This window comes from Neolamprologus multifasciatus, chromosome 12 (genome assembly GCF_963576455.1).
Source record: "Neolamprologus multifasciatus chromosome 12, fNeoMul1.2, whole genome shotgun sequence".
NCBI classification, from domain to species: Eukaryota; Metazoa; Chordata; class Actinopteri; order Cichliformes; family Cichlidae; genus Neolamprologus; species Neolamprologus multifasciatus.
Window position 1 is genome coordinate 36,310,770 of NC_140450.1, and position 19,126 is coordinate 36,329,895.

General features: G+C 43.0%; 1 protein-coding gene and 1 long non-coding RNA gene across 2 annotated transcripts in view; one reads left to right on the top strand and one right to left on the bottom strand.

The window, feature by feature from the left end:
* The window catches only part of abca2 (ATP-binding cassette, sub-family A (ABC1), member 2), an 87,413-nt gene that overhangs the window by 18,891 nt on the left and 49,396 nt on the right, over nucleotides 1-19,126 (top strand). Inside the window, exons 3-9 of the mRNA XM_085178918.1 lie at nucleotides 1,254-1,365; nucleotides 1,741-1,904; nucleotides 3,337-3,458; nucleotides 5,223-5,336; nucleotides 7,704-7,922; nucleotides 15,357-15,727; nucleotides 18,394-18,553. Of these exons, the coding sequence (XP_085035044.1) occupies nucleotides 1,254-1,365; nucleotides 1,741-1,904; nucleotides 3,337-3,458; nucleotides 5,223-5,336; nucleotides 7,704-7,922; nucleotides 15,357-15,727; nucleotides 18,394-18,553 (1,262 nt within the window). The remainder of the gene's footprint in view (nucleotides 1-1,253; nucleotides 1,366-1,740; nucleotides 1,905-3,336; nucleotides 3,459-5,222; nucleotides 5,337-7,703; nucleotides 7,923-15,356; nucleotides 15,728-18,393; nucleotides 18,554-19,126) is intronic.
* On the bottom strand, nucleotides 10,121-15,361 carry LOC146507472 (uncharacterized). Its single transcript, XR_014877078.1, has 2 exons — nucleotides 13,572-15,361; nucleotides 10,121-13,527 (listed from the first exon to the last, which is right to left on the bottom strand). It is a non-coding gene; the product is annotated as an uncharacterized LOC146507472 (long non-coding RNA).

A 19,126-nucleotide genomic window follows, 5' to 3' on the forward strand; every position in this document is an offset into this window, starting at 1 on the left:
TTTTAATGCTGCAGAGTGTATGTGGGCACACAGAAGGAAAAGGATAAAGGGGTGGAGCAAGAACGATGCTTGTTCTTGGTCAGACTCAGTTTGTTACAAATGATATATTATATATATATATATATATATATATATATATATATATATATATATATATATATATATATATATATTACATATTTCACTGTGGGTTTGTCTTCAACCCACCATGATATTCTGTGAAGTGTGTTAGTTTACATTTTTCTTTTTCTTTTGACTTTTTTGTGGCTATAAAGTGTTTCAGGGAATTTCCCTAAACGTAAACTTTTAAATACAATACAAATGAAACATTCAGCTTTAGACCTGCAGTGACACCATGCAGGGTAAAACAACGAAGGCTAGAAGCTGGCAATAGACACCTTTCTTTATGAGGGCAGCAGCTGTAAGAGTATGTAATCCAGAGACTACGACAGCCGTAGGAAACCGTTAAAGAGAGAAGTTCAATTCAATATAATTCACTTTTATTTATATAGCACCAAATTGCAACAACAGTCACCTGAAGGTGCTTTATATTTCCAGGTAAAGACCCTCCAATAATAGAGAGAAACCCCAACAACCAGAAGAATCCCCACCCCTGTGAGCACTAAAAGAGGAAAAACTCCCTTTTAACAGGAAGAAACCTCAGACAGAACCAGGCTCAGGGTGGGCGGGGCCATCTGCTGTGATTGGTTGGGATGAGAACAGGATAAAAGACATGCAGAGTGGTTATAAACATGTGGAAGAAAGAGAAACTGCAAGAATGGCATAGCTGGACAATACAGATATGAGAGTGAGCAGGAGGACAGTGGGAAGTGTTTCTGTGGGTACGATGAATCCACACCCACAGGCTTCAGGAGCAGTAACCATGGAAACTTGGAGCAATTAGCAGGAACCAAATTTTCTTTTATCAGCGGCTGTGAGATGGTCCAGCTAGCATTTATGGACAGAAGTGGGAAAACATCACAGACCATGACAACATGATGAAAGGCTTCATATTCAGCATTGACATGTGGGAGGAGCCTCTGTGGCCATTAACTGCTGCCTGACAGCTTCCCTCCTCTCTGACTCTAACACAATCTCTCCTTCTCCTTCTTCACACTCATTGTCCTGTTTGCTGTCTGATTTCCTTTACCAACCCTTCATACTTACTTCCTCTGTTTCCCTCTCACTCTGTCTGTGGCTGTGTCTTTTTCTCCTTCTGTGGCACCTGTCCCATTTCCCCCCCTCATGTCCAGCCTTTTACAGTGCAGCGCCGCTCACCTCGGCTGGCATCATTCCCATCATGCAGTCGCTCTGCCCGGATGGACAGAGAGATGAATTTGGTTTCCTGCAATATAAGAACTCCACGTGAGTAGGAAATACGTTCACTGCTTCTCGAGCACACTCTAAGGTCAGTTCTTCTACACATGATGGTTCAGGTGCAAAGGCCTCTGACCCCCCCCAAGCCCCTCACAGCCTCTGCAGCTGAAGAGGCTTGAATCGAACACTCACTTTTGTGATCAATGTTGCTAGAATGTTACAACATTATGTTAATAGTTATTTTAGATTTGAAAGATCATAAATGTAGCATATTTTCTGCTGAGGCAACACGTACAACACTGTTTTTATGTGCAGGCACTAAAAAGTCAACATATTACAGAAGCTGTCATTGACTCCAGCCTGTAGAGAGACTGCTCGTCTTCTTTTGAGGTGTGAGAATGTTTCATGTCTGCATCTGTTCAGTGTGACCCAGCTGCTGGAGCGGATCAGTGAAGTGGTTGAACAGAATCAGCTCTTCACATCTGATAGACCTGGTTTAGGTCAAGAGCTGGAGACCCTGCAGCAGCACCTGGAGAGCCTCAGCTCCACCCCATTACCACATGACCACAACTTTAACAACAGCCAAGGTGGGACTTTTACACTTTAGACTTTAGAGCTGTTGTTGTCATTGTGTGAAGGTGCAAAGTAAAGAAAACAATATACAACAAGGAAAAAGCGAAATATATGTATCCATATATGTGAGTAAACTATATACATGGTGTATGCGTAGAAACATTGAAACAGACACAAGCAGGTATATGATATCATAAATAAATAAGGGTGGAGGGGCTATGGTCATTTAGGGTGGGGATAGGGCTGTGCGATATGACCAAAATCTCATATCCCGATATAAGACATCTATCGTCCGATAACGATATAAATCACAAAAATGTAACATTTTCTGTAACCTCTGTGAATCTCGGGCAGCTCGACTTGCGTGAAGTGTTTCCAGCTGAGCGTCGTGTAGCTGGAGTCGAGTGTTTTAACCGATGCATGAAACATTTTTAGACATAAGTTGTAACGGCGCCGTTTTCTTTGTGAGTATTTATTACACGGCGTGCTGCGGGGAAAAGCCTGTTCTAACGTTTGAGTCTAAGGTTTATTTTTTAGCACCTGGCGTCTTTTTTACTTCTCATCCGTAAATAATCTGCATCTTTCACGTGATTCAGTTTATTTTGAAAAGTCTCAACAGGATCTTGAGCTTTATTGTGAAAGGTTTATGTGGAACATAAGCGGACACGCGATGGTTTTACCGTCGTTGTTGCTAACGACGCATAAAAACAGGCGCTTGTCCGTCTGTAGTGTGGTTATATTAAATATAAGAGAAAGAGAGAACTTTAAGACATTAATAACTACAGTGACATCAAAATAATGAACAAATATTGCTGTAAACAGTTTATTTTGCGACACCACAAAACAAACGATAGCGTAAAATGAAACGATAGATGTTTTTATATCGTCATCAGATATATATCGTTATATCGAACAGCACTAGGTGGGGATGGTAATTCCACTGAGACCAAAAATATAAATAAAAGGAAAGACTGAGATATTGATCATGTGATGGCAGCAACATAGTTGCTCAATAGCAGCGTCACAGTGACTTCCAGCTATATTAAATCCAGTTTGACTGTTGCTTTGTGGAAGTCTGTGCTTCACCGTTTGAGAACAGTTCTTGTGTTTCGAATTTCCTTTTGAGAAAGAGGACAAAGTGTTAGTGAGTCGCTGCAAGATCCTGCACTGGGACAAGCCACAGTGTGTTTCCTTCTTCCAGCGATGACCCTCAAAATGAAGATTAGCTCAGTTTAGCTCCACAAACCAACATATGCACAGTTGGGAATCTAATCTTATGTAGCAGGAGAGCCACGAGCAGAATGATGGCGAAGAAACTCGTTTCCTCTGAGTGCAGCAGTAGAACGTCTCGATCATACATCATACATATATACGTGTTACTTTCAAACTCTTGTTTGACTGAATGACATGAAAGTGTTGACATGATTTCATGTGTGTTGGGTGCAGGCTTCACTCTGGCCAGCGTGTTGAAGAATGAATCAGTTTTCCAGCAGTTCCTGATCAAGAACCTTTCCTTGTCTGACTCCATAGCCAACCTTCTGCTCAACACTCCAGTGAGCCTCGGAGAGGTATTTACCATCACTAACAGAAAGTCTTCAGTCTGTTTGCTTTATTAACCTCAGCTCAGGTAAATTGCTGTTATTTTATAACATGTCATGCGACCCTTTTGGGTTTGTTTTTTCCGAGTTGCTATGGTAATTTTTCCCATCCCGTTACAAAATCAATATAAAAAGCAGCCAACGTCCAAAGGACAAAACCTTCATAATGCCCAGAAGGCAGTTATAAAATAATCACAGATGGTAAAAGTCTGGGAAGATAAACATGAATCTTCAAGACTTTTGCACAATATAGAAGTTTAAAGAAATGAAACGGATAAATCCAAATATAAAGTTGTAAACTAAATCAGCGGTCTCCAACCTTTTTTGTGCCACGGACCGGTTTATGCCCGACAATATTTTCATGGACCGGCCTTTAAGGTGTCGCGGATAAATACAACAAAATAAAACTGGTACCGGTACCGAAAAAAAGAAGATTTATTCATAACACACGTGAAAAGACCCAGGAAAACAGAGTAAACGATAAAAACGATAACAAAATAACGCTGAAAACCGATAAAAACCCTGAAAACTAGACATTTCACACCTGAGCCTCAACTCTCGTGGCCCGGTACCAAACGACTCACAGACCGGCCGGTCCGAGGCCCGGGGGTTGGGGACCGCTGAACTAAATGATAGGTGATGCTCAAAATTCATCAAAAAGTTTTTGTGATGCTTTTGAATAATCCTACAATATAATCCTGAATTAAGTGAAGGTTGGATGGCATTGGTGCAGTAAACTCATGAACAGCTGTTGCTTAATGTTTGTTGTAATCATTGTGTTCTGCTTTGATGAGAAACTGCATCTGTATCCAGATAACTCATCCATATCACCTGAAACACCTTCTCAGTTATTTCAAGACAGTATGTTGTGCTGGTGTGTTCATTGTTGCATTGTTAGCTTTAGTACTTTAAAGAACTCTGTTGGTGTCCTGAGAGAGTCAGAGGATGGACAGCTTCCTTCAGTCAGGCATTAGCATGTGGCTGCAGGGGGTAACTGGATTCCAGTAACACACTGGTCTCTAACTCTTCAGACAGAAGGATATGCACTGCAGGGAATCCAGTTAGCTCACATGATACTCCTGCAAATGTGTGTGCAATTAATAAGCTAGTTTAGAGCAAATGTCTTTAAGCCAACCCAGCTTCAAGTGCTGGATTGAAGCTGGAAAGAGCAAAGAAATATCCCGAGATCAAACGTCCAGTACAAAGTCGTTCAGTAAAGATGGATAGCTGGTAGTGTCCACGATCTGTGCAAATTACACCTGTGAAGACTTGGCTGTGAAGCCCCTCCTCTCAGTCCCTCCCAAACATGCCAGAGGAGCATAAAAAGAAACTGTTTTGCACAAAAGTAAAAATAAATAAATAAATTCATTTAAAAATCTCAAACCAACATTTTTGTATTATTAACATTTTATCGTATCCTTCTATACCAGTTTGTTTTGCAATGCCAACATCAAGTCACACATTTCTGGGCATCAGTTTGTGGGCTGAAGTTCAAGCACACAAAGGCTCTGCAGCACGAGAGTGATTGGAAACACACCAACAACTCCACGGCTGAGTGGTTAAAAAAACAAAAAGTTTTGAGTGGCTTAGTCAAAGTCCATACTTAAATTTGGTTTGATGTTTAACGGGCCTTTCATACTCAAAAACCCTCCGGTGTGGCTGAACAGAAAGCACTAGAACAGTGATCCAGAAGCTCCGCAGTGACTCGCTGACACTTTTGTGTGTGATCCGTAGGTTTACAGCCTCATCGTCGGTACACATTTCGGAGATGGCGGAGGAGCCCACAGCTGGATTCAACAGGCCAAGGGCACCACACAAAAACCTAGAGACAGAGTCCTTCAGTTAGAAGTAAGTGCTTCAAGACTTCAAGGCTCATGTGGGCAACGACAGTGAGACCTGGAGGGGTGTAACTGGGAGGAATGGTCTTCCTTATCTGCACCCAAGCGGTGTTGCATTATCTGACTTCTGTGCAAACAGTTTGTCCATAACAAACACCATCTTCCATCATTACTGTGTCCATAATAAAATACCATGTTCTGATTTTCGAAAAATTAAATCGTACAGCTCTGCTATCACTTCCAACATAAATTCAGACTAAACAGCAGTGGCCTTTGTAGGGTTACTGAGGTTGGGCTAGCTGGGCTAGCTTTTTTTTTTTTTTTGCCTGTCCCGTTTGGCTCTTTTGCCATCAGAAATATTGTCTAAAGGCGAAGAAAGATGCCCAACGGATTTTCTTTACCAAATGGTCCATTTGATTCACCTTTTATTGTTTATTTTATTTTCACTTGCTGAATACGGGACAGACTTGACTGGGGGAAAGAAAAGGGAGAAAGAAAGAGGGAAAGAAAAACAGCTGAGAAGAGGGACGGGGGAGAAGGGCAAAAACAAAAACCAACAGAATAAGCAGAAAAAAAAAAATATAAAAATACACATATCGATCACCTGGATCACCTGTAGAGAAAGAAAAAAGAAAACAAGCAGAAGAAAACGAGAGTAATAGAATAAACAACATCACAATGATATATAGGAATATGACAGTAAATACTAAATATTAAACATTATTGTGCAGCACGTAAGATCGACAGCGCACAGTGTGCATTGAGGTAGGAGCCAAAAAGGGTGTAGTTTGTGTGTGTGATCACCCGTGTGTACACCTGTGAGCATGAGCGTGCTTGGCCAGCTGTCTTAACTGAAAGAAGCAAAACTGAACTACTGCACTCACCTGCTTATTCCATTTAAAAGAACCATCAAGGTAGACACCGAGGTTTTTGACATGTGTTTTACAGTAGGAGGAAAAGGGCCCAGAGAGCTGTCGAAAATGACAACTTCAGTTTTATTTTCATTCAGCTTTAAAAAATTTAACGACATCCACTGTTTGATGTCATCAAGGCAGCGTAATAAGAGCTGCGGATGGTCTGACCCTGCTTTTAAAGGGAGATAAATCTGCAAGTCATCAGCAAAACAGTGAAATGAAATGCTGTACTGCGAGAGGATGGAGCCCAATGGCAACAAATAGAGTGCGAACAGGGCAGGACCCAAAATAGAGCCTTGAGGTACACCGTATTTAAGATGGGCTATTTTGGATTTATGGGGGCCCATATTGACATGAAAAGACCTTCCTGACAAGTGGGACCGAAACCACTGTAGGGCAGATCCCTTTAAATCTCTTAAAGCATGATGGGACGCAGCCTGTAGCAAAGGACGTATTAATTAATCTCAGGATAAAAGGCCCGACAGTATTAAAAGTGCTTTTAAGCAAGCTTGGAGGGAGACAATCAGAGGGGCAGCATGATGATCTTAGGTTACTAACGGGATCAAAGACAGCTGAGTACACAGGAGAAAGACTCGGATCTGAGGCAGCAGACGACGAGACAACAGCCCTGATGGATAGAACCTTGTCATTAAAAAATGCTGAAAAATCATCACAAATACTTGGTGAAGAAGTGACCCCAGCATTATCACGTGAACTAAGAAAACGATTAAGGACATTAGAAAGTACCCGAGGCCTGTGACTGTTTACTGACACTAAGTTTGAGACAAACTGTGTCTTTGCAGCTTTTACAGCTTCTTGGTGAGCAGAAAGACGAGACCTTTAAATCTGTAGGGAAACATGCAATCTGTCCTTTTTCCATCTCCTTTCGGCGCGTCTACAGTCACGTCTAAGGGAGCGCATATGTTCATTCAACCACGGCTCTGATAATTGCTTAGTGCGCACAGTCCTGAGCGGAGCAATCGAGTCCAAAATATCAGTGCAGGTAGACTGAAGAATGTCCGAAAGGTCCTCAACACTTTTACAGTTGGAGTTCATTATTCCAGAGTCCATAACGGCAGCAGAAAAAGCGGCGCTGTTAGAGCATTAAGCGCTGCTTTTTGTGTGCTGGGACGTACGGCTTATCTACCGAGCAGCGCAGTGTTAGAGTGAACAGCACAGGAAAATGATCAGAGATGCGCAACTCAGATATTTCCGTGATGCACACATCCAGCCCGCGGGAGAGCACCGAGTCCAGTGTGTGACCTTTTTCTTGCCTCTGAGAGGGACGTGAACGCCACATCGCAAAGACCAAAACCACATGTGTGTTGTTTGAGTGTAGACCGTGTGTGTGTGTGTGTGTGTGTGTGTGTGTGTGTCACACAGAGCCTGAAAGTCTTTATGAAGACTTTAGCGACTAACCTATCAGGACCTTTGGTCATGTAAAGTGTTTCTGTGGTTCACAGGACAGCCTCTTAACTGCATCCACACTTGAGGACCTCACCTGTGGGGACAGGTCCTCTGAGCTGAGCAAGATTCTGCTGGTACCTGAGAAGCAGCGACCCGTGATCCAGGCGTATCGCAATTCTGTGTGTAGCGAAGGGGCGGAGCAAAAGTCAGCACGCTTCAGGCAGCTGAGCCTGGAGCTGAGAAAGCAGATCAACACGCAGAGTGTCACCGAGAAGGTAACATGGAGGACGTTGTCCATCAGGCCGTTTTAAACATTGGTATAGTTACAGTTATCATTGAGAAATAATATTGTCAACTATATGCATGTTTTTCATTTCCAAGACCTACTCTACTTACTGTTTTGAGACCTCCAGCTCTGGAGTTTAGGGATAGGAATTGATAAAAATTTAGCACTTCCGAATCCATTATCGATTTGATTCCTTATTGATTCTCATTGGCTCCGTTTCCAGAGTAACCATGATTGCTAAGCAGTAATAAAGAAATTACATTGATGCAAATTAATTGCATGACAGTCTTTCTGCTTTAGAAACATGAACAGGTAGAACGGGAGTTTGCAGCTGCTCATCAGCTTGTTACCTGTTGAAGTTCAGCGTCTGGCTGCTGGGGTCAGCATTCACTTAGCTTTCACTCTGGGTTCTTGGCTAGCTTAGCATTAGCATGCTGTCTGTGCAGAAGCTTGCAAAGAACCAAAGTTGTGTTAGCAACATAATGCGGTTGTTTATGTCCTGGATGAAATTGCAAGAGCCCTATTGTATCTGATCCATTTAGTGCGAAACCCTGTTCTGTCTGCCTCATTCAGTTTTAGGTCTTCAGCACAAAGTGCAGAGGCGTTGTTGTGTCTGCTCCGTGGATTATTATTATTTTATGGAATGAATCAACTTTCTAAAGTCATGACCGTGTGTGCTCATGATTCAGTAACAGAGAAAATGTTCATATTTTACAGGTTTCACATACTGAGACCACAGGATGCTTTTTTGAACTTTTTGAACTATATTTGCTCAGTTTCACATACATCATCCATCTGGACCAAACCTGTCATATGGGTCCATCCCTGAACCCAGTACTATGTTAGCTTTTAACAATAGTCACAGCGCCACATAGTGGTGACAGAAACTGTCATGTTTTATATTTTGAGGTACAGTTTCATGGTGGTTTAGCAGAATCATATAACATTTGGTCAGGAACGCCTTAATGAGTTGATGTTACCTGATTTTAAAAACAGTTGTGTTTTTGTTTGGTTTTCTGCCACAGGACACTACATGGTTTCTCAATTGTCAAGTCTGTCAAAAACTGGGCATGCTTGAGTCCAAACTGTCAGACGTCTAATATTGGTCACTATTATGGCGCCACCTAGTGGCAACAGAAAATGTGCAGTAGATTCTAATCATCATCCCATCCATCCATCCATCCATCTGTCCATTTTCTTCCGCTTATCCTTGGCCGGGTCGCGGGGGCAGCAGCCCAAGCAGAGAAGCCCAGACTTCCCTCTCCCCAGCCACCTCCTCCAGTTTATCTGGGGGAACACTAAGGCGTTCCCAGGCCAGCCGAGAGATATAATCTCTCAAGCGTGTCCTGGTTCTGGCCCAGGGCCTCCTCCCAGTGGGACATGCCCGGAAAACCTCGCTCAGGAGGCGCCCAGGAGGCATCCTTCTCAGATGCCCGAACCACCTCAGCTGGCTCCTTTCGATGTGGAGCAGCGGCGGCTCTACTCTGAGCCCCTCCCGAATGGCCGAACTTCTCACCCTATCTCTAAGGGAGAGGCCAGCCACCCTTCGGAGGAAGCTCATTTCCGCCGCTTGTATCCGCGATCTCGTTCTTTCGGTCACTACCCACAGCTCGTGACCATAGGTGAGGGTAGGGACGTAGATCGACCGGTAAATTGAGAGCTACGGACCGGTACTGTCACTGCAGCCGCTGCACCAATCTGTCTGTCGATCTCCCGCTCCCCCCTCTGCGAATCGCTACCTCATCGTGGTGGAGGAGTTTGTGTGTCCCAGGGATCCCAGGGGCTATGTTGTCTGGGGGCTTTTGCCCCTCGGTAGGGTCTCCCATGGATGAGGGACCAGACAAAGAGTAATTCAGAAGACCCCTATGAAAAGGCCATCGAGGGAACAGTTCACCCTGCCCGGGATAGGGTTACCGGGGCACCGGCCTGGAGCCAGGCCCGGGGAGGGTGGCTGAGGGCAAGCGTCTGGTGGCCGGGCCCAAAAAAGGGACATGGGCCCATCTTCCTGCAGACCCACCACCTGCAGGAGGCACCGTAGGGGTCGGGTGCAATGTGAGTCGGGCGGCGGCCAGGAGCGGAGGTCCTGGCGGACCGATTCTCGGCTACCAATACTGGCAATTGGGTAATCATCATCCCATGTAGGTGAAATTTTAGTTGGTGCTTCAACACGATATACAGTAGATCAGCAAGACATGCAATAGTGAGTATTCTCCATTGCACCTAGTAGTAGTAACATAACAGGAAGTTATGTTGATTTTAGTCATTTTACCATTAGGACCTGATAGAGACAGCCAATCAAGTACCCAAAAGCAAAGGAAGTAACTGTATGGCAGGAACTGGAGACGACCTAAACCACATTCTTCACTCACTACGTCTAAAGATTTTAGAAACCAGTACTGTGATCACCCAAAGGGGGATTTGGCTAGAACCTGGGAGGAGCATGTACTGCAGAGCTCTTAAATGGATGTAACGTCTGAAGATAATTAAAGTCTCCGATCGTATATAACTGGTTCCACATATAAGTGTGCATGTGTGACCCCATAACTAGCACCTTTGCTCGTGTATCTCGGGCTGGCCTCTGCCTCCTCCTTTTAATTGATGTGTTTTAAGGTTTTATTCTGGTACCTGTGATTTCATGTAATCTGAATAAAAACCTGCTGAAAGTGTATTTTTTTATACAAATTATATATTTATATATATTCAATATTAACCTCCTAGGACCCGCGTCCACATTTGTGGATATCACATTTTGGGTTATTTAGTCCAAAATACTCAATTTTGCTCTACAAGGGCCTGATATTGACTTACGAGGACATTATGCTGCTGCTGTTCTATCAAAATTTTAAACAAATATCCTCATATGTGGCTCAGATTTTTCATAAAAACAAAAATAAGATAAAAAAAAATCTGGTAATTCTTTGTTTTCACATTCATCGGGCCCCAATCAGCCCAAATATCAAAGAGAAATTAAAAATGCTGCTGTGGAAGAGTTCGGGTCTTAGGAGGTTAAGGTACTAAGCTCAATGCCATATTTAAATGCCATATGTATAAAATAATAGATGTCTATTAATTAACTTTTATCATGTGTGACAAGTATTTTGGGCTTCAGTCTCAGTTTATGCAAATTGGAATTATTTCAATCAAATGGAGGATGCTTTAATTAATTTTGCTTTATCCCGAGGCTGGGGAGAATTAAGCCTTATTTAAATATTTACATTTTGGATGATTAAATCTCTATAACTTGCTATTGTGGATTGGTAGTACTACTTGTATTTAGACTGTGATCTGAACGGCACGTTTAACTGGCAGATATAAGTTTTTTGTTAGTCATACTAAGCGTGGGTGTGGACTCTTCCAACTGTACGGTTTCATTTGATTTTTGTCTGGATCCTTTTCTTTATTTTGTAATTCTCTGGGAACCATGAAGACCCAAGCTGCTGTCCAGGAGTGTGACTGTGGACTAGCAGCTCTGCCATTGAGGTCAGCGTGAGGTTGTGTGGGTCCAGTTTGCAGAAAGACCAGTTGATGCCTGAATGTGTGTCAAAGATGCACACGACTACAGAACAGACTTTGTTACTTACACAAAGAGTTTCTGAAAGTCGGCCGTGTGAAAGACAGTCGTAACAGTACTGTGTGGTTCTCTACCCCGAGACACCCACAGTGCTGTCAGATGGTAAGCATGTCTATTATAGTCTACGCTTCATAATGGTCTAGCAGCCTTTGGACATGCATTTGAAACGCAATAAGTCTCCTAATCAGATAGAAATATTAACAAATTTACCATCTAGTCAAAGGAAAGAAAAAGCAACTAAAAGCTATTAAACAATGTTCAAAAATTTAAATAAACATGCATTGAAGTCAAAGTTAGTGTTGAATCATTCCTTAATTTGTAGAAGCGCAAAGACTTTACATGTGTCTTTGCTTGACTATAAACCTGCTGTAATGATTGTTGTTGAGTCATTTTTGTTATCTGTTTGTGCTGCTTTTTGAAGGAACAATCAGATTGGTTATTATTGCCAAAACTTTGGCTGCTTCTTCTTCCAACTGTTGTTTCAGTTGGTCAGTTTCTCTCTGTTTAACTACTAAAAGCTCCTGGACCTGGTTCAGTGTAGTTTCTTCATCTTCTCTCTATGGTTGAGGTGAGTTCATTAATCATTTGACAGATTGTTATCATTGTCACCAGAGGATCTCTATTTATCCATATGAGCAACAGGCAACTTAAACAGGCTTAAATAGTGAAGTCAGTGGTCACTCTTCCCTTTTGTTTGACTGTTTGGCCTTGAGACATGCATCCACATGTGTGTGGAATATCTGGATGCCTGTGTGCAAGCCTACATCCATGTCTACAGTCAACGTCGTCCCCTTCCTGGCCTCATTATGTCAAGATTGGTAATCTTGGTAAGAGGTAATCTGCCACTATATTACACTTGCTGACGGTGAACCTAAAAGGCTGACCTGAGAGTTACCATTGTATCAGGCAGCTGTTCTAATTCTGTTCGAATTGATCCAAGTGGCTGCTTGGTGGTCAGTTTCCAGATCAAATTCCTATCTACACAAATGATATTGGAGTTTCTCCAGTGCCCACTTAATGGCCAAGGCTTCCTTCTTCATGGTGGAATACATTGTGTCATGTGGCTTCCGGCCAAGATATAGGACTGGATGTTCTTTTCCATGGTCTCCTCGGCCAGGACTGCTCTAGAGTGATCTGTGGAAGCATCAACAATCTTCAGCTTAAGTCAGGACTCCTGCAGAGAGGTCTATTAACACATAGTGAGTGAGAAAGGTGACTGGAAAGGAAAAACTCACAGCATCATGGGAATCCCCCAGCAGTCTATTGCAGCATAACTAAGGGAGGATTCAGGGTCACCTGGTCCAGCCCTAACTATATGCTTTAGCAAAAAGGAAAGTTTGAAGCCTAATCTTAAAAGTAGAGATAGTGTCTGTCTCCCGAATCCAAACTGGAAGCTGGTTCCACAGAAGAGGGGCCTCAAAAATGACTCCAAGGTCCCTCTCAGGGTTACTGGAGGCCAAGGTAATGCCATCCAGAGTAAGGATCTGGTTAGATACCATATTTCTAAGATTTATAGTAACTTCAGTTTTGTGTAAATTTGAGAAAATTAGAGGTCATCCTGGTCTTTATGTCTCCTAGTTTATCTAATTGGTGTGTGTTAATTGACTTTGTGGATAGATAAATTTAGGTATCATCTGCACAGCAGTGAAAATGTGTGCTTTGCCTTCTAATGTTACTGCCAAGGGGAAGCATGTATAATGTAACCTTTTACATTTTTGGAGTACACATAGATAATAAACACCAATGCACTCTACAGGAAGGGCAAGCGTCGTCTTTATTTTCTAAGGCAGCTGAGGTCTTTTAAACATCTGTTGGAAAATGCTCAGGATTTTCTTTGAGTCTATTGTGGCCATGCTGTCCTTCGTGAGGTTGCATGATGGAGCATCAGGTTGAGGGTCGCAGATGCCAACGGACTCAAACTGGTCCGCAAGGCCAGTAATGTTGTGAGGATGGAGCTGGACTGCCTTAAGGTGGCGTGGGAGAGGCAAATGTTGTCCAAGATAAGGACAACATTTGTCCTTATCTGCTTATCGCAGCAGCATTCTTCTTCCACCACGTTGCTAGTACCTCCCACCTACTCAATGACGTGCTGGCCAGTCGCAGGAGCACGCTCAATAAGAGGCTGGGATTACCCAAATGCAGATTTAACAACACAGGAAATAATTCCTGCCTGCAGTAGCACTGCATTGGTACAAGACGATAACAGTGGAGAATTATACCCTTTAGTTAGTTACAGCACTTTCAGAAAGACGTCTACTGTGAGAATATCTGTTCTCAATGGTGTGTAATCTCTTATTGTAAATTTATTAAGAAGTGATCAGAGAAAAGAAGGACATTAGGGAATGTTGTTAAATATTCAGTTTCTATGTCAGAACAAGATCTCTATTGTGATTAAAGTGGTGGGTGGGTTCTTTTACATTTTGAGAGAAGCCAATAGAATCTAAGAACACATTAAATGCCATGTTGAGGCTGTCATTACATTGGAGATTATGTATCAGTATTTCAGGAGCGGGACCACGCCTCCAAACACGCTCCTTCCGGTTGTCATCTATATAGGTTCCCCCAGTTCTGCAAACTGTTCATTCTCATTTACGTGACCCACCCTCCCTCCTTGTTCTCAATTCTTTAACTCCTTCACTCCTATTTATAACACGGGGATCTGCCAGGCCCGGGAGCCGTCGCCAGTCCCCTTCGAGGCCTTTCCCAAACCGCAGCTCAATTCATGTCCAAGCATCACCTTTACCTACTAAAACACTGCCAAACCTAAAATGAGGACGTGGGCCCAGCTAGTGGATGGATGTTAAAATTACCTGCAATAATTATTTTATCTGAGCTGAGCACTAAATCAGATAAAAAGTCCCAGAAATCAGACAGAAACTCTGTGTAAGGCCCAGGTGGACGATAGATGATAATAAATAAAACTGGTTTCTGAGTTTTACAGCTGGGGTGACTAACCATCAGGCTTTCAAATGAATTAAAAGTCTGTCTGGGTCTTTGGTTAATAAGCTTGAGTGGACGATTGATGCCAAACCCTCTTTTGGCCTGTACTTCGAGGATCCTGATGATTACTATGACTGAGGGACATTCATTCATCTAAATTAACATTATGTTGAAACCAGGTTTCTGTAAGGCAGACTAAATCAGTTTATTGATCAATTGTTAATTTATGTACTAACAGGGACTTAACGGGAGACCAAATATTAATCCAGATTTGACTGTTTTACTCTTTGGTGCAGTCATGGATACTGTATTGTTCTTTCTTTGTGATTTCTTTATGTTTAAATCATTTTTTCCTGATTTTTGGTGATTTGGGAGTAGACATAGTCTTTAAGGGGATTTTGGAGGGATAAGGGAAGGAGAGAATCTGCAGACAGCTCTGTAAGACTCTGTCGCTCTTTCTGGTAAAGATGTTGGACAAATCAGTTCATCTGTTTGAGGCACCTCTTGCACCTCTAGTTCTTGGGCATCTCTGGCTCCACACTCATAATCCAAACATTGATTGGTCACATAACAGCATTTCTGGTTCGATCACATGGCATCAACCCAACTGCATAAAATCTGCATCGCCACCCTTATTCTCTTTCACCTCCTGCCGAACCACCAACTGATGTGAAACTTTCAAAATGTTTTCAGTTCAGGTATAGTGGCAGCACAGGGAGGATTGAATTCATGAATTCAGTTATTCATCTACATCAGCAGGGGGTCTGGAGCAGATTGCAGTTTTGTTTTCAGGCAGCTTCAGTCTTTAGTTTGAGTAAAAATGTGCATTGACATTTGAAAACAGGGTCCTTTTTCATATGTCTGCTGTAGCCATCATGTAATTTGCCCATTTCCTCCTTTCTTCCCATCCAGCTTCACCTGCAGCCCAGCTCTTCGGCTCTTCTCTCTCAGTCTAACGTTGGGGCTCTGTTGAAGGAACTGGCTGATGTAGAGAGGCTTCTGAAGGATGTGGACCTGCTTTCTAGTCTGGCTCGCCTGCTGCCCAAAGGGGCCTGTGCTGGTCGAACTCCAGCATCGCCAGCAAACACAACATGGCCTCTCAATGCCACCACATGGGGCCCCAACACAACTGACATTCCCGGAGAGGGTGACGAAGGAGGAGAGGAAGGTGGAGGAGCAGGAAGTGGGAAAGGGAAGAAGGAAACGGAGAATCCTCATTCTCAGTTTTCAGCATTTGTACAGTTATGGGCTGGACTGCAGCCCATTCTGTGTGGGAATAACAGGTGGGTATGACAAAAACTGCCTTTAATTGTATGAGGAATGCTTTTGTCATCAAGCTATCCAACCGAAGAAAAACAGAAGCAGTCACAGGTTTTATCTTTATATGAACAATGGTCAGAGTACAAAGTATATGCAATGAGAAACCTCCTCCTCAGCTTCTCAACATAATAAAGTTCTAGTACATAAATTAAATACCAATCACATCAAGAATATGAGAACAGAGAGATTGTTAACAGCTTAAATGGGAAGAAATTAAAACACCAAAATACCTGGATATCAACATCAGCAAGAATGTCAATTAACTGTTTGTGAAAGTGAAATAAGAGGATTACTAGACTTGTAGACAGTAAACTGTGTGGAATTACATGAACTACAACTGAGCTCTAAAAGGATAAATGGACTCGTTCTTATATAGCGCTTTTCGACTTTATCTGAGCGCTCAAAGTCTTTATACATTATCACATTCATACAAGCACTTTTTTTCTGGTTAAACACTTTCTAACATTCACACACACTCATACTCTGATGGATGCATTGGAGAGCACCTTGGGGTTGGTATCTTGCCCAAAGATATTTAACATGCAGACTGGAGAAGCCAGGGATCAAACCACCAACCTTCCCATTAGTAGATGACCTGCTGGATCTCCTGAGCTACAGCTGCCCCACCTATAACTGATATAATTGTTGTAAATCAAAGAAATTATTGCTAAAACCACAAAATACTATGATAATTAAAAGAAATTGAATTATTTTCAAACTACTCTGCTGTCCATGCACATACCGTTCTTTATGTAGTAAAGTGTGAAATATCTCAAAACATGCTTTATATTTTAGATTCGTCTAAATAGCCAACCTTTGCTTTGATTACTGCTTTGCACTGTGGCATCTATCTGGGCTCTAATCTGAGCTGTTAACTTGTGATTTCTGAGGCTGGTGACTCAGATGAATGTATCCTCAGCAGCAGAGGGACTCGTGGTCTTCCTTTCCTGGGGCGTCCTGATGTCAGACAGTTTCATCGTAGAATTGATGGTTTTTGCGACTCCACTTGGGGACACATTCAAAGTTTTAGCAACTTTTTGACTGACTGACTTTCAGTCCTTAAAGTAATGATGGGCTGTTGTTTCTCTTTACGTAGCTGATTGGTTCTTGCCATAATATGAATTCTAGCAGTTGTCAAATAGCGCTGTCAGCTGTGTCCCAACCTGACTTCTGCACAAAACAACTGATGGTCCCAGTGGCATTAAGAAGGCAAGAAATGAACAAATGGACCCTGACAGGCACACCTGTGAGGTGACTACATCATGAAGCTCACTGAGAGAAGGCCGAGGGTTTGCAGCGCTGTCAACAAGACAAATGGTGGAATCTAAAATATAAACATATTTAGAGTTATTTATCATTTGCTTCCATATATCTGGCTTCATCTATTTGATGTCTTCAGTTTGTATCCACAATGTAGGAAGGGTAGTAAAAATAAAGAAAAAGCATTAAATGAGTAGGTGTGTCCAAACTTTTTACCTGTAGTGTATAACCTAGAAGATACAGATCAAATTCCAAAGTACTGTTAGTTATAGTAGGGCTGTCTTGGTCAACACGCCTCTCAATGTTCCGTGGAGATCAGAGCTGGTAGCTCTGGATCGGCAGACCTGGTGGTGGTTTCCATCTTCAAAGAAGGGGATCAAACGGTGTGTTCCCACAACAGGGGAGTCACACTCCTCAGCCTCCCTGGGAAAGTCTATGCCAGGGTGCTGGAAAGGAGAGTCTGTCCGTTAGTCGAACCTCAGATACAGGAGGAACAATGTGGTTTTCGTCCTGGTCGCGGAACACTGGACCAGCTCTTTATCCTCTCGAGGATACTTGAGGGTGCATGGGAGTTTGCCCAACCAGTCTATGTGTGTTTTGGGGACTTGTAGAAGGCATTTGACCGTGTCCCTCGGACTGTCCTGTGGGAGGTGTTGTGGGAATATGGGGTGTCTGGCCCATTGCTACAGGCCATTCGATCCTTATACAACCGTTGCAAGAGCTTGGTCCAACATAACCGACAATAAGTCGGACTCGTTCCTGGTGGGTGATGGGCTCCGCCAGGGCTGCCCTTTGTCACCGATTCTGTTCATATTTTTGTGGACAGAATTTCTAGGCGCAGCCAAGTGGTGGAAGGCTTCACTTGATTGGTCTCAGAATCTCATCTCTGCTTTTCACGGATGATGTGGTTCTGTTGGCTTCATTGAGTGATGGCCTCCAGCTCGCAGTGGAACGGTTGCAGCCGAGTGTGAAGCAGTGGGAATCAGATGAGACACGCATCCAGTTCAGCCATCCGGGAGGGACTCAGAGTAGAGCAGCTCCTCTGCATTGACAGGAGTCAGCTGAGGTGGTTCGGGCATTTGTCAAGGACGCTGCCTGGACGCCTCCTGGGTGAGGTGTTCCGGGCATGTCCCATTGGGATGATTCCCTGGAGCAGACCCAGGACGTGCTGGAGAGATTATATCTCTCGGCTAGCTGGGAATGCCTTGGTCTTCCCCCAGACAAGCTGGAGGAGGCGAAGGAGAGGGAGGTCTTGGCTTCTCTGCATAGGCTGCTGCCCCCGCGACCTTGCCCCAGATAAGCGGAAGAAAATGGATGGATGTTACTTAGCAGTACAGTTTGTGCTCTTTAACCATAGATCTTGTTGCAGGATAATTGAACCGGAGGCTTTGAAGCAGGGAAACATGAGCTCTCTGGGATTCACCAGCAAAGAACAAAGGAATTTGGGCCTACTGGTTCACTTGATGACTACAAATCCCAAGATCCTCTACTCTCCTATTGGCTCCCAGGTGGACAAAGTGATTCAGAAGGCATGTAAACAGCACGCTCTTTTGTGTATATGTACAAACAGATTTGCATTATCAATCAAGTATGAACAAAGCTTTTGTCATAACCAGCAAAAACACACCGTCCAAGCTGTTAGTGTGTTTTCTTCCAAAACACTGGGAGGCAGAACGGACTGAATGAGTATTATGTAGATCACCACCATCTAATTTTTAACCCTAACCTGATACAATGTTCATTCAGAACATTTTCAATGTGTTGGTGCAACATGATCTGTGCAACACTCCATAATGACAAAGCAAAAGATGTTTCCATTCACTTGTTTTAGAATTGTTGAAAAAAAGGCTGATATTTTGCATTCATACTATTAATCACACACTTTGATATGACTGTGCTCTGTAGTCTGTGAAATGCTTTTAGAATTTGGTTGGAGTCCACCTGTCATAGAACATAATAGAAAAGAGTAAGGCCAGTGAGACAGGGCTGTGTCCAAGCACGGATCTGGGAGAAAATATATTTAGGATGTTTAAGACCACGGTACCCTCCACTACTGTAAGAACCGTGTTACTGTATTGGAAGAAGAAGAAATATAATCGAAG